Raw genomic sequence first — 16,806 nt, forward strand, 5'->3', positions numbered from 1 at the left:
TGTGTTTTGTAAGTGCATAAATATACAAAGCAACTAAAAGTATACAATTTCACAATTATTAGCGTTATAATATACAGTAGAGACACGCACATATAGTTTCGTGATGCTATAAGTTGCTTTGAAAACATAACTTCAATTCAACGTAGATCTAATATTGCGATATAATAAGTTTTCTTTATTAAAATAAAAACTGATGGAGAAATAAAAGTACATTTCGCATATTTACGTCCCTTTCCATTCACTATAGCAGCGTTCACTCAGACGCTCTTTAACATTCGCGCTAAAAAAAAACGCTTATAATAGTAAACTCCGCCTTACTCCAGGAAAGGGATGTCTTATAGCCTCCACCTACGAAATATGACAGATTTTCACCGGAGTATGTGGTGTTATTGCAGCTTTGTGAAAAATTATACACATATGAATGTATTGATACAGTATTATTTTGTGTCGCTAAAGTATTATTATATGAAAATATGCTGATATAACGCTTCAACGCTTAGTTAAAAAGTACCTAATTTAAAAAATATTCGCCTAATGTTTAGGCATACTCTCTACACTTCGCCGCCCTTTTACTTCAAGCACGAATTATTACCGCGATTCAGAATAAGATAATTATTTTTTACATGGTTTAATGATGGCATTGCAAAAAAACGTTTCTTTTGCTAAAAAACTTTTAAAGAAATTCATGTTTGAAATGTGTCTTTATTTCTGTGAATTATTTCCAAATGATTTGTACATTTTTTATTTGATTACCTGTATATTAGTATAAATATAGTAAATATTCTACTATTAAGTGTATTAAATATATTTTCAGATCATTCTAGACAAGCATAAATCCGTGTGTTAAATAAGCATTTTGATAGACGTCCACTGAAGTTACAGTGGTAGATTTCAATAACATATAGCTGCATTTTCAAAGTATTCACAAGCTATATCTTTTAAGTTAGTTATAAGGATTTTTGAAAGGTTATAATGCCACATTGTTTCATAAAAAAAGATACCTAAATCATTAATCCTCACAGTGTGCAGATATTACAGTTGCACAATGGCAGACGTGCTTGAATTTTGTGTGAAATGGAGTGGCAAAGAATATATGATTACTGCATTGACAGCGCAACAAACAGTCTCAGATATGAAGATAATGATACACAAGGAAACAGGGGTACTTCCAGAACGTCAGAAACTCCTCGGGTTGAAGTTTAAAGGTAAATATATGCGTTGAAATTTTGCTATTATGAAACTGTAGTGCACCAACATCCGGATAATTTCATTTTCGGATATTGGATATCCACAAACTGAAATTTATGAGTCACTCTATTCAACTCATGTTACTTGAAAGAGATTGATCGTATTAGAAAACTAAATGTACTGTAGTTCAGTGTGTTCTGACTGAAAAAAATTCATGTTTGTTTCTAGTTTTTGGCATCCAAAACTTTATAAGCCGCTATTTAACATTTTTGTTTTTCATCTGATGCGGCATTAAAGTTTTGAATTAGACCCGTTACGAAACTAACCAGACTAACATAAGTTGATTTAACCTTATTTTTCACTTGCAAATACCCTTGACCCAATCAATTCTTGTGCATTTTACGATAAAACAATTATTTTAATATCGTTCTATACCTGAATTAAAGTATCAAAATATTAATACTGTCATTAAAATTGCCTATTTAACTGTAAAACATCAATTACGCCGGCTACAGTCAGCCATGACATTTAGGTGCCACTCGAGATCTCGTATTATGTCATTCGCGGGAACCAATTAGAATAGTCGTGTACTATATTTAGAACATCTTTGTTGACATAATTTCGATATTTTTACTCAAGATAATGTTTTTATTTATTTTGATTAATTTTTTAGTACTTGAATAAGATTTTATTGAATACAAGTCAGTAAATCACATTTTTCAATATCTTTAAAAAAAGTAATTTATAAAGATATTGGAAGCACATGGGTTCGATAAGGTCAATCTCGTAATCACATGGTCAAACATTTTGGCAATATTATATGGCTGCCAAGTGCCGAAATTTTTACCTGTCGGAAACTACTAGGTAGTTTATGTTTGTAATAAGATTTTAATTTGTCCATCCTTGGCTTATCAACAGATTATATATAGTTTTATCAAGGTATGCTTTACTTTACTTCATGGCATGTTCGATGAATGAATACAAGCGTGTCAGATTCCTGGCACAATTATTGGTGGACTTTCCCTACGGGGTTGTCTTCATCTTTCACGTCATGTCATAGTATATAAACGGGTACGCTGAAGACCTTAAGCTAGTTTGTTTCAATTCCAATATATTAGGGCTGTCATTGAATATCACAATATTGATACAATATCATTGATATTCATCATCCGATACATCATCGATGAACACTTTCAGATATTGATACAAGCTAAAATTTATTTCTGTTAGTGAATATACCTCTCTATTTTGCCTATGAAGAGTCACTTTTTTCCAGTTTTCTTGGCTAACCTGAATTCAAATGTTAGTGACAGAAATAACAAAAAAAACTCTGTTAGTTTGTAAGGGTGTAACGGTTTACCGGTATACCGATATATTGCAATATGAAAAAATAAATTTCGTACCACGGTACGATTTTTGGAAAACCGGTATTTTATAAAAAATCATAATTTTCAATAAATTTCAATGTATTTTGTACAAATTTCACATAAAATCTTTAATTGGCGAATTTTGTTGGCGCCAACGTAAGATAAAAGTATCCGACAACTAGTACACTTAAAAGTCAATAAGCGGCCGCATATTTTACATAAGCGGCCCAGATGTGACTAGGTTTGTTTATCAAATTGTGTGACACTTTACTTTCTTTTTATTCCTTACATTTTTATTAAGTTTCTACTAAAAATATATACATATAATAATTATATATAAATGTTACTCCATCTTTACATCAAAACATATACACGACAATACGTATTGCAATATATTGCAATACGCGTCAGCAAAATGGCAATATATTGCAATACGGTTTTTGCTGTATTGTTACACCCCTATTAGTTTGTAGTATTTACAATGTCTAATACAAGCATGCATAACACCATGATCCGAATTTATAACACATATTTAAATGTTTTTCATTGTATTTACTGTCAAAGTCAATATATCATTAATAATATGTCTCTCGATATATCAATACAAAATTTTCCATCAATGACAGCCCTACAATATATCAGACGTTACAGACTTGTCTTAGTTTATGATGGTGAAGCCTGATGTCTTATATAAAGTTATTGCTCACAAATTAAAAAATGTCTATTGTCTTGCCTTTCAAGCTTCAATCAAAAATTTTATAAAATTTTCTTTCAATTTCATGCTCAATCATTAACAAAAACTCTGAAACAATATAATAATCAATTTAAGATAAAATACGAAGAAAAATCTATTTTTGCCTATCCGCCATACAGGCTAAGTAAAGCGCTTTACAGATTGATTCCAAATTTTTGAAAAATACAGAATAATGAACTTGGAAAAGCAATGTTCTGCCTCTGGCTTCCATACTGTAGGCATATATGCAGCTTTTAAAAATTTGTTTTTACCTGTTGCAGTATTTAAGTTGTAGATCAGACCTGTTATGAATCTTATAAACCAAAATAACACATGACATTCGTTTGATATCTTTACAATTATCTCTGGTATGTCTGCCTTTTTAAAGTTGAAGATAATACCCTAACAAATTAGCTCCAATACAAATGTATGCCAATGACAATATGATACATGTAGTTAATTTTTGTATCTGGGTGTATTTCCTTATATCTGAGAATACTTTTTATCTACAGAGTTTTGCTTTATTAATAGGGAAAGTAGCTGATGACTCAGTTGTCCTTGGCGATCTTAAACTTAAACCAGGAACCAAAATCATGATGATGGGTACTCGAGAAGAGGAAATAGTAAGTTGTTACAAAAGTTTTGTTTTTCTTTAAGAGTCTTATTGAGATGCATTTATTTTTCCATCTCACAGCTGTCAATTTTCTGGAAATATATTAATATAAAACTAAAATGTACTAGTAAATACTTCAGCTGAGTTTTCCAAAAATTTGTGTATACATATGACAAGTACATTTCTGAATGATATAGGAGTTTTTAATTAGATAAAGATATGTTCAACAATTTTACATTTTTCTTATCATCTTTGATTGATTTGTTTGTCCCTATGAAATTGTTATTGAATTATTGAAGTAAGGTAAACAAGCACACATGGAGTTACACTCTTTATCAGGAATCATGATGGAATAAATTAATCATGTAAATGTATTTGAGCCACGTCAAGACAAAACCAACATAGTGCGTTTGCGACCAGCATGGATCCAGACCAGCCTGCGCATCCGCGCAGTCTGATCAGGATCAATGCTGTTCGCTTATCTGACTGCACGGATGCGCAGTCTGGTCTGGATCCATGCTGATCGCAAATGCACTATGTTGGTTTTGTAGTGACGCGGCTCAAATGTTTTTTTATCATTTTACAGACTAAGATTGTTGAGCCTCCACCAGACTTACCCGAGGTTGTAAATGATTTTGATATTGAAGAAGATGAAATTGCTATAGAAAATAGGTAATCTTTTATGTTTATATAAACATATAATGTTTTGCATTGATTTTTATAGTCTATTGTAAATGGGAATTGCGTCCTTTGCCTTGTGAAACTTTTAAAATTCTGACATTGCCAAATTTTAAAAAATATAATGTGACAGAAATAAAAAAAGATTCGAACCAAAACATTTTTTTAGTCATGAAAGTGTTAAAAGATACTTGTTGATTTTGTAAATGGGGCCAATTTTGAAACCAAAATGGCCTGATGAAAGTTAAATCATTGTTTTGGGTCAGATTTTCATTTTGTTTGGTTCTGTATTATATTTAAATTATTCTACATTAATCAATGAAAGGAAGAAGGTTTTAGACAGCATGTTTGCATCATTTAGACTGCTTACTACAGGTTTACTCTGGTTAAAAGCAAACTTGAAACTTAGCTTCCAAACATGAATTAAAATTCAGTCATTTCATTTCTTGCAGTACTGTGGCCTATACACTTAAAAGTTAAAACATAAGTATTGTAAAATAAAAACAGCAATTAAATGTTGTTGTATTTCAGAGAGGAATTCTTACAGAAGATAGAAAAAAGAGTAAAAGACTATAAAATAGACATTATTACTGAACCAAGAGATGGAAAGAAACTTCTTGTTCTTGATATAGACTACACATTATTTGGTCAGTATTATTTTGTATTTTTTATCAGAAAATATACTTATTAAGCTCTGTTTTGACATTGAAATTCATTTAAACTTTAATCCATGTGAAAACTACAAGGTCAACCTTGAATAAAGAGCTGTCTGTAGAAATAAAGTCATGTCACAGGTCGAGGAACATGTGCAACCTGACTGGGACTCGAACCTGAAATACCGTTCCGCGGCTCTGCAGACTAAGCTATCCGGCCGTGTACATATCTCCGCTATATAGTGAACAGTTCTTAACCTTGACATACTCTCCCACAATATTGAAATTATCCTTGAAGTTCTCAGGGTTACAGAGCAATGTGAATTAAATTCTTAAATATATTTGGTCACGGTTAATTGTTGGGCGCCAAATGTCACAGGGTGAAGAAAATGTGCAGCCTGACAGGGACTCAAACCTGTGTTGACAGGTGTTATGTTAAACAAGTGATTTTTCAATTCGATATTCCCAAAATAAAAAGACAAAATGCGAGCCTTTTGGCCGTCATTAAAATTCATTACCGTAAATAAAAGTGTTTTCTTTTTCTGTGAGATATATTCACTGTAACACAGTTTACCTGAATTGAGAACACATGTAATACAGTCCTAGTGATAAAACACAATACTGTCTGAACAGAACTTATGCTAGCAGTTAAAAACACTTCTACTCCAGTTGCCCTTGAGATAAAGTGTGTGAACTTGATGAAATATTATTTTAGTTACTGAAAAATAACTGGTATTTTGTTTGCATTTGGGCAGGAGACTTTTCATAATAGGATGAAATTTATTTTAGGGTTGGACCTTAGAAACAGCAAAGCCTTGGTGAAATATACAATTAGAGTAAAATCTCCACTTTTTCACATTGTGAGTAAAGCTATATCCTAGGCCATATTTAGTCTGAATTAAAACCCTTTTCAGTGAAGATGTTGAAATCTAACACGATATTAGAGGACCAGTAATAAGGAATATAGAAATTTCATTCAAATGGACCTGTGCAGTCAACAATTGTTAACTTTAAACTTTAATAAAATTGTTTTCATATTTGCTTGTATAACATTTTATTTTCTAGATCACAGATCTGTGGCAGAGACTGCTAACGAGTTGATTCGACCATTCCTGCATGAGTTTCTCACATCGGCATATGATGACTATGATATCGTTATTTGGTGTAAGTTTTTATTGGCCGGGTTGCACAGGTGCAAACATGGGTTATAGTATGGTGAATGTTGGTCAGCTGACAAGCGGGGAAAACTTTTTCGTCACATTTCTCAGAGCAACTATTTATCACACCCTCTTGAAATTTGGTATACAGCATTAACAAGTGGTTCCATATAGTCAGATTCAGTGTCAGGTCTCATCCACTTCCTGTTAACCGACTTAAATTTCGACATGAATGGTCAACTGCAGGAAATTTTCATAACAGTTTTCTCAGCAACTACTTATCACAGCCTCTTGATATTAAGCATACAGCATTAACATGTGGTCCCACACTGTGGGAAAAGATTTCAGCTCTGTCGCTTATCCACTGCCTGTTTACCAACTTAAATTAAATTTTCAACATTAATGGTCAATGGTAGGCAATTTTCGTAACATTTTTCTCAGCAACTACTCATCAGAGCCTCTTAATATTTGTTATACAGCATAAACACATGGTCCCATACTGCATACATGTGAACTCTCCCACTTTTAGGTGGAGACTCCCACTTTCTGCAGCCAAATGTTCAGAGATTTTTCTTAAAATAAGGGGTATTTTCACAAATAAAAGAAATCTCCCTATTTTTGATGTCAGAACTTCCTTCTTTGTTTATTGCAAATTCTAAAATCTCCCTCTTTTTGAAGAAAAATCTCCCACTTGATCATCAAAAAAAAGTTCACATGTATGATACTGTGGGATTCAATTTCAAGTCTGTCGCTCATCCATTTCCTGTTTACAGACTTACCTAAATTTAATGGTAAGTAGTAGAAATTTTTTAGCTCACCTGTCACAAAGTGACAGTGTGAGCTTTTGTGATCGCTTTTCGTCCGTCGTCCGTAAACTTTTACTTTAAATGACATCTCCTCATAAACCACTAAGCCAATTTCATCCAAACTTCACAGGAATGTTCCTTTGGTGGTCACCTTTGAAAATTGTTCAAAGAATTTAATTCCATGCATAACTCTGGTTGCCATGGCAACCAAAAGAAAAAACTTAAAATATCTTCTTCTAAAAAACCCAAAGAGCTAGAGCTTAGATTTTTGGCATGAAACATCTTCTGGTGAGTGTCTACCAAGTTTGTTCAAATAAAAGCCCTTGGGTCAAAATTGGCCCCGCCCCAGGGGGTCATTGATTTTCTCTATATGCATATAGTAAAAACTTAAAAAATCTTCTTTTAAAGATCCCAAAGAGCTAGAGCTAAGATATTTAGCATGACACATCTTCTAATGGGTGTCTACCAAGTTTGTTGAAATAAAAGCCCTGGGTTCAAAATTGGCCCGCCCCAGGGGGTCATTGATTTTCCCTATTTGCATATAGTAAAAACTTAAAAAATCTTTGTTTAAAGAACCAAAAGAGCTAGAGCTAAGATATTTAGCATGAAACATCATCTAATGGATGTCTACCAAGTTTGTTCAAATAAAAGCCCTGGGGTCAAAATTGGCCTGGCCCCAGGGGGTCATTGATTTTCCCTATATGCATATAGTAAAAACTTAAAAAATCTTCTTTTAAAGAACCCAAAGAGCTAGAGCTAAGATATTTAGCATGAAACATCTTCTAATGGGTGTCTACCAAGTTTGTTCAAATAAAAGCCCTGGGGTCAAAATTGGCCCGGCCCCAGGGGGTCATTGATTTTCCCTATATGCATATAGTAAAAACTTAAAAAATCTTCTTTTAAAGAACCCAAAGAGCTAGAGCTAAGATATTTAGCATGAAACATCTTCTAATGGGTGTCTACCAAGTTTGTTCAAATAAAAGCCCTGGGGTCAAAATTGGCCCGGCCCCAGGGGGTCATTGATTTTCCCTATATGCATATAGTAAAAACTTAAAAAATCTTCTTTTAAAGAACCAAAAGAGCTAGAGCTAAGATATTTAGCATGAAACATCTTCTAATGGATGTCTACCAAGTTTGTTCAAATAAAAGCCCTGTGGTCAAAGTTGGCCCCACCCCAGGGGGTCATTGATTTTACATATATACATATAGTAAAAACTTTAAAAATCTTCTTTTAAATAACCCAAAGAGCTAGAGTTTAGATATTAAGCATGAAACATCTTCTAATGGGTGTCTACCAAGTTTGTTCAAATAAAAGCCCTGGGGTCAAAATTTGCCCCGCCCCGGAGGTCATTCATTTTCCCTATATGTGTAAAACTATAGCAAAAATTGAAAAATCTTCTTTAAAAAAACTCAAATAGCTAGAGTTTAGATATTAAGCACGAAGCATCTTCTAGTGAGTGTCTTCAAAGTTTGTTCAAATAAAAGCCCTGGGGTCAAAATTGGCCCCGCACTGGGGGACATTGATTTTCCTGATACGAGTATAGCAAAAACTTAAAAATCTTCTTTGAAAAAACCCGAGTAGCTAGAGTTTAGATATTAAGCATGAAACATTTTCTAGTAAGTGTCTACAAAGATTGTTCAAATAAAAGCCCTGGCGTCAAAACTGGCCCTGCCCCAGGTGTGTCATTGTTTTTAACTATACAGTCCGACCCCGGTTATTCGACAACCCTTTATTCGAATACCCGGCATTATCCGAAGTAGATCCCCGGTCCCGTTTTTATCTCTATATAAAACAATATAAATACGAGCGTATTATTCGAAATGCATTATCCGAATACCTCCTATTTTTCGAAGTAAAATTTCGGTTCCGATTATACAATTACGAAAGAATTTCACACCTATTATTCGAAGCCAGCCTAATTATTATTCGAAGCCAGACTAATTGACGCAGATCCACTCTCTGACCAGTCGACTTGCGTGTAATTAGACAATCATGATAATAACTCTTCGTGTGTTCTTTAATCAACTTTAATTAACGAAAATGAAAAGCTATGCACCGTGTCCGATTTTGTTTAAGATGACAGCAATAAGTTTTATACATTCCGTATATGTGAATTTGTCAAAACATCCAAAACATATTTTTCATTAATTGTTACGCTACATGAGAGCCTTAATCTATCCTAATCGAAAATACCAGAGTTTAGCTGTAAATACCGTAGTGACGACACGACCATTATCAAGGCTTTGCGCGAAACGAAATGATACATAATGTAGAATAAAATGCAAGTATTTATGTCTTCAATGTCAATACAATAATTTTTACGCATCTTTTCTTTACTATCTATTTTTCTCAATTGATTACAGGAAGCAAGTGTGTTGTAAACGGTAGTTTTGCAGTGATTGGTCAAAGTGGAGTAGTTTTCGTCTATCACAATATTCCGATTTCGATTATTCGAACCCATCGATTATTCGAAGTAAATATTCAGTCCCAGGCACTTCGAATAAACGGGGTTAGACTGTATGTGTAAAGAAAAAACTTTAAAAAATCTTCTTATAAAAATCCCAACGAGCTAGACCTTAGATGTTTAGCATGAAACATCTTTTAATGGTTGTCCACCAAGTTTGTTCAAATAAAAGCCCCGGGCTTTAAACTGGCCCCGCTCCGGGGGCCTATGTACAGGTGAGCGACTTCAGGGCCATCATGGCCCTCTTGTTTAACTTCACAGCCTCATGATATTTGGTATACAAATGCAACCTGACCTTTTCTGTCTTTGACAGATTTTTATTTTCATATTTTCAATTCTATTAATTAAGATAAAGTATAGATATATTATGAACCAGCATCTCAGAAAATGTTGGGTTTGATTTTTTCAAATGATCAGTTAAAACAGTATTTGGGGATTTTTTTGTGACTGGGCTGTGTCCGTGGCCCGCTATGCATTGTCAACTTTTGTTTCAAAAACATCTCCTAAACCATTTGGCCAATGTTGCTTAAACTAAGCAGGATTGTTTCTAGCATGTAGTTTTTAAAATTGTGCAAATAATTCCATTCTTGCAAAACTCTGGTTTCCATGGCAAACAGGAAGGAAAAAAAAACAAATCTTCTTCAATGCTATAAAATATATTTGATATGTTGCTTTGTCTAGTTTGGATTTTACCAAAGTTTGTTCAAACTATAGACCTAGGGTCAAAATTGGCCTTGCTCCAGGGGTTTGCCGTATATATACTTAAAATAAGAAATCTCAAAATCAGTAAGAGCTACAGCATAGATATTTGGCATGAAATGTTGTCTAGTGGTTCCCTACCAAGGTTGTTCAATTTATAGCCGAAGTGTCAAAATTGGCCATGCTCTGGGGGTCATGGGGTTTTTCTTATATATATATGGTTAATACTTAAGAACTCTTCAGAAACTTCACATGCAAAAGCTTTAAAAAAAATGCCAGGTTAACAAAATGTCTGCAGCAAGGTAAACTGTGGCTAATAAACATGAAGAAACCCATGAAATTCTGGTTAGAACAATGCAAATTAATATGTCTTCATAAAATATTGAATTTTTGTTTCTTATATGTCAAGGGAAGAATAATCTTGTAGTGAAATGTATTCTATTTTCAGCTGCTACAGGTATGAAATGGATTGAAGTAAAGATGAAAGAGCTAGGGGTGACTTCACATACAGAATATAAAATCTGTTTCATGATTGACAGTGGGGCTATGATAAGTGTTCATTCACCAAAATATGGAGTTATTGATGTAGGTCGTGTTAATTTTGTAGATACATTTATAATACTGCATATTGTAACCTTGCTTTTCATTGGATAATCGTTATGTTTATATAAATTATATACACATTTACTGCCAATTTTTAGATTTATTTTTTCTCTAATAAGAAAGTTTCTGTATTATAACTGACAGGTTATATGGCCCTATATAACAGTTATTTGCGAAATAAGCCTCATCTAGCAGCTTAGTCAACCATTAATATAGAGCCATATAATCTGTCAGAAATCTTTATAACTAATACATATATATATATAAATGAAAAAAGAGAATACTAGATGAATCATGCTTTTCAAGCATACTTAATTAACCTTTAAAAATAACCTGCTTAACTTAACTGTAACAGATTTTCCCAGCTTTGAATTTGGAGCAAGTTCAGTGGTTCCAGGAACTGATTTTGAAGTGTGTTTAAAAGCTTATTGATTTCAACACAAACTATATATAACTTTTATATTTTCTCAAAGCATATTTATATTGTTTTCAGGTAAAGCCTCTAGGTGTTATATGGGGAAAATATCCACAATGGGGTCCACACAATACTATCATGTTTGATGACATCAGAAGAAATTTCATCATGAATCCACAAACTGGTTTGAAGGTGACCATGATATATATAGAGAATATTGAATGTGTGCAAGTTCAATACAGGATTTATTGAACTAAATGTAGTTGAATAAAATTATATTATGCGAGCCTCTGACGAGCATATTATTTTATTCAAAGAGATCAATAAATTCAGTAATGAACCTACACTAATATATTATGACGGATATGACTGCTGTCCCAATTGGTCATGGACAACAGCATTTAAATACAAAATACTCAACAGACTTCTGGAGAAAAAAAATTCCCTGGTGTTTAACAGCATGACATCATTTAATTTTATTAGACAAAACAAATTATAAGACTACCTGGTGACGTAATGTGGCTTACACTCTTTAAAAACGTTATCTGACATAAGTTAATTTTTCTCCTTTTCAAAGTATCATCCCTGTAAATAATACTCCTTTTAATGTCAAGCCAGCTTCTTGGAATAGACATACACATTTTGTCTTCTTACACGAACCATACACATATTGTCTTTTGAAATACTCAGCACACTCAATTTTTAACAATCTAAAATTAACATGTCTTCACACTATGTTTGTATAAAGCAAATGATGTCACATTAAAATATATGCCATCCATGCATTACAACTTTTACAGAATCGCAAAATCGGCAAGGATATGTCCTTAGTTTCTGCATGGAAAAAAGTTTAATAAAGAAATTAATTTAATTTTGAAATATTCCTTCTCTTTAATATAGTTTCTAAAAAAGAAAGTAAGAATATATTTGTAAAAAATATACATGTATGATGTATATAAATATTTTTTTTTCCAGATTCGTCCATTTAGACAAGCTCATTTTAACAGAGAGAAAGATAGAGAATTGTTAAAACTGGCAAAATACCTGAAAGATATAGCTGCCTTAGATAATTTTACAGTGCTCAATCATAGAAAATGGGAAAAGTGAGTTACTGAATACATGTATTATTCACATGTGATTAACACTCTTTCTTAGATTAAATGCTATGCTTTTAATGAAAAACTTTACCCGACCGCTATGCTATTAATAAAAAACTACACCTGACTGTCAAATTTCATGCGAAGAAAAGTAAGGCTTTCCTATATTGTTTGGTGTAATGTAAGTATGATAGTATAGCAGTCACGAAGTTGCAATTTGAAATCGTCGACAAAACTTTCTTTTTCAGATTTCTTTGATTATGCCTGCGATGCGGTGGCATATAGCGATTCACCTGTGTGTGTGTTTGTTTGTTTGTTTGTTAGTTTGTGTGTGTGTTATATAGATTATATAGTGAACTTAAAAAATCTTCTTGTGAAAAACCACTAGTCCAATTTCAACCAAACTTGGCAGGATTGATCCTTGGGTGGAGGGCTTCCAAAGTTGTTCAAAGAATTTAATTCCATGCAGAAATCTGGTTGCCATGGCAACCAAAAGGAATTATAAGAATAAATTAAAAAAATCTTCTTGTTAACACCCAAAAGGCCTAGAGCTTAGATATTTTGCATAAGACATTGTCTGGTAGCCTCTACCAAGATTGTTCAAATTATAGCCCTGGGGTCAAAATCGGCCCTGCCCCGGGAGTCATTGATTTACACTATATGTACACAAAGTAAAAACTTAAAATACCTTCTTGTAAAGACCCATAGGCCTAGAGCTTAGATATTTTGCATAAGGCATTGTCTGGTAGACCCTTACCAAGATTGTTCAAATTATAGCCCTGGGGTCAAAATCAGCCCCGCCTCAGGGGTCATTGATTTTCACTATATGTACATATAGTAAAAACTTAAAATACCTTTTTGTAAAGACCCAAAGGCCTAGAGCTTAGATATTTTGAATAAGGCATTGTCTGCTAGACCTCTACCCAGATTGTTCAAATTATAGCCCTGGGGTCAAAATCGGCCCCGCCCCGGAGGTCATTGATTTTCCTCATATTTACATAGTAAAAACTTATAGTAAAAACTTTAAAAAAATTTCTTCTAGCAATTGACAAATGCTAGAGGTTAGATATTTTGCATGAAACATTGTGAAGTGAACCTCTAGCAAGATTGTTCAAATAATAGCCCTGGGATCAAAATTGCCCCCACCCCGGGGTCATTGATTTTCAATATATACATATAGTAAAAAATTTAAAAAATCTAATTGTCTGAAGGTACAAGGCTTAGAGCTTTAATATTTGTAAAATTATATCATCTATAGGTACTCTACCAAAGTTGTTCAAATTTTGCCTATAGTGTCAAAATTAAAAGTGAACTTTGATATCAGCTGACCTAGATTTTGACAAAGTGTATTACATGTTGTCCTTTGATGCAGTCATGAAATTTAGGCGACTCAAGTGCATTGATATATTCCTACTCTGATCTTTTATTGGATTAACAAAAGATTTAACCACTAATCTGATAATAAGAATTAGATAGGTCAGGGATCTATGCATTATGACAATCTTCAGTTGTATAGAAACAAAAAAAATCTGTTCCTACACTACTATTTAGTGTTGTATTAATGCAGTGGCATAGCATTTTTCTCAAATGCAATCTTGTTTTTTATTGATATGCAGCAATAATGGATGAATCATTTCTTCAATTTCTTGTGTCTTTTCCTTAAAAAAATAGTTAACTTTATATTATACATAAACCATGTTTACCGTTATGCCATACTTTAAAATTGGTATGATATACTTTGGAATCCAACAATTACCAACAAAAGGTCATTGTGAAATGATCATTGTCAAATTATTCAAATGTCTCAGGTCATTATTGCCAAACGATTCACCAAAGCAATCAACATGTCACTTCGTGAAAGTTTTAAAAAAAGGTGCAAGTTCATATCTCATAAAATGGTCAGTAAAATGGTCAGTAGCAGGAGGGGAGACAAACAATATTTTATTTTAAGCTGAAGGTATTCATTTGAAACAATGTTTTGTTTAAATGGCTATTAACTCTTTATCATGGAATAACACTTAACAAATAAAAATGGAAAATTCCTGGTCAATTACGCTTTTGTATGCAAGATTCATCTCTCCTACCACTGTAATTATTTACTATAAGTTTAGTTTTATCTGATATTTGCTGTTGTTTACATGAAATATTTGTATCGGGATAAAAAGTGTATGCAAAAATCATCTTCTTTACAGATATAGACCAAAGAGAAAGCATGCAGACTCGAATATATCAGAGGGCGAGGTCTCTTCAAAAGGTGTGGACAAAGGTTCTGGTGACCCATCAAAAAGTTGATGCTACAAAAAAGACAAGCTAGGGCCAGTCACTGTCGAGTTGTTCATGTAATTTTCTGCCATTCATGAATTTAGAGGAAGCTTTTTCTGCTGCTTCAAGTGAATGGAGAAAAGTTGACAACTTGTGGCGTGTACATGTGAAGCGATGTGAAATGTAACACGTTTTCACTCTGGATTTAAATAAGATTTAGTGGTGTGCCACCAAATCCTGTGTTTGAATCAATATTTCCCATGGAAATATTTAGCTGAAGATATCATAATGACCACTTCATCATTGATTTTGGTTCATTATGAAACATGCAGAAATATACAGGGAAATGAAGTGTGCCAGTGAAAACCCAAATGGACATGACAATTTTGAATGCATGTTTTTGCTTTAAAGGAACTCAGCTGAGGTACATAAAAATTGAATTTCTTACACAGATGAGCTGGGACTCTTAAAGGAGAAAGATAAAAAAAACATAGATAAGAATGATGTTCAGAAATTAATTGAAAATCATAGTTTTGTGTTATTCTGAGTCCGTTTTGAGGGAAAAGCGTTGCAACACTTTTCAGTTTTGGGTCATTTTTTTCACAATTAGAATAATCACTCTGTGCAAATGATCTGAAATTTTGAACACAAGAACATTTATTCCGAAAAAATATTTCTAGTCCTGTCCTTTCATATCCTGCAAAAACCTCAGTGGAGTCCCTTTAATTTGTTGTAAAACCAGTAGTCATAGAACCTTTATTTTATTTCACCAAAGTGAAATGGTACAAAACCAAGACCCCTAATCTCAGAATCTCTAACTTTATCTGTTATATGAATATCTAACTTTATCTGTTATATGTGTTTCCTTTTTTAGTGAAATATCATTTATTAAAGAAAATTAATGTGAATATCCCTGTAGTAGTGTAAGCTATGTTTTTGAGAAGTTGTATTAAAAAATTGTGTATAAAGTTAGGAATTTAGCGCAAACAAAACTTCATCATCATGTTACCTTGTCTCAGATTGAATGTTGTCAATTAAGTGATATTGTTTGTTTATTTATGATAATATTATACAATGTACTATTATTGCATGATGATGAGGTTAATATCCAAGTCTATTGACCTGATTATTGTGATAGTCACCAAGGCTGAAGACGGAGGTGAGTATCCCATTAGCCAGGTCGGTAGACTTGGATATTGACTGAAATCATCATAAATGACTGTTTTATTATTTGACCAGAATAAAATTATTCATTTTGTAAATTTTCAAAGTTGTCTCATTCCTTTTTTCATGCAAACAAACCTTAAGAATAGGACAGAAGGTGCAGATGTTGTGTTTTGGTTTTCAGCAGTTGATCCATTCATAAAATGTGTCAATGTTTACAAGGATTATTACAATTGTTTATTGTTAACCAGCTATTCTGTTTTTAAGCAATAGAAGACTTGGGTCAGCTAGCATTTCCTTTGAAAATCAGGATTTCTTTTTGTGCTACCGCAACAGTATCTGTGATGCAGATGCATATAGCGTTTCACCTCTGTGTATGTTATATAGATTATAAAGTGAACTTAAAAAATCTCTTGTGAAAAACCACTAGTCCAATTTCAACCAAACTTGGCAGGATTGTTAGGCTTCCAAAGTTGTTCAAAGAATTTGATTCCATGCAGAAATCTGGTTGCCATGACAGCAAAAAAGAATTGTAAGAATGAATTTAAAAAATATTCTTGTAAAGACACACAATGCTCAGAGCATAGATATTTTGCATTAGACATTGTGTAGTAGACCTCTACCAAGAGTGTTCAAATTATAGCCCTGGGGTCAAAATTGGCCCGCCCTAGGGGTCATTGATTTTCACTATATACATGTATAGTAAAATCTTAAAAATCTTGTATGGAGGTACAAGACTTAGAGCTTTGATATTTGGTATATGATATCATCTATAGGTCCTCCACCAAAGTTGTTAAAATTTTCCCCTAGTGTCAAAATTGGTCCTGCCCTTGCGGTCATAGGTTTCTTTAAACAGTCTAACTCGCCCATGCGACCTTGTGTATTTAGCGACTTGTCTTATGCGAC

The 16,806-nt window shown here is 33.1% G+C and overlaps 1 protein-coding gene across 1 annotated transcript; it reads left to right on the forward strand.

The window, feature by feature from the left end:
- The first annotated feature begins 1,016 nt into the window (after positions 1-1,016).
- LOC132749178 (ubiquitin-like domain-containing CTD phosphatase 1) lies at positions 1,017-15,998 on the forward strand. Its single transcript, XM_060738887.1, has 9 exons — positions 1,017-1,205; positions 3,820-3,911; positions 4,488-4,573; positions 5,111-5,226; positions 6,298-6,396; positions 10,808-10,944; positions 11,456-11,569; positions 12,353-12,480; positions 14,667-15,998. Exons 1-9 carry the CDS (start codon positions 1,046-1,048, stop codon positions 14,764-14,766), a joined length of 1,032 nt encoding a protein of 343 aa, XP_060594870.1. The 5' UTR covers positions 1,017-1,045; the 3' UTR covers positions 14,767-15,998.
- The last annotated feature ends 808 nt before the right edge of the window (positions 15,999-16,806 follow it).

This window comes from Ruditapes philippinarum, unplaced genomic scaffold, assembly GCF_026571515.1.
Source record: "Ruditapes philippinarum isolate M1 unplaced genomic scaffold, ASM2657151v2 ctg15041_1_1_1_1, whole genome shotgun sequence".
NCBI lineage: Eukaryota > Metazoa > Mollusca > Bivalvia > Venerida > Veneridae > Ruditapes > Ruditapes philippinarum.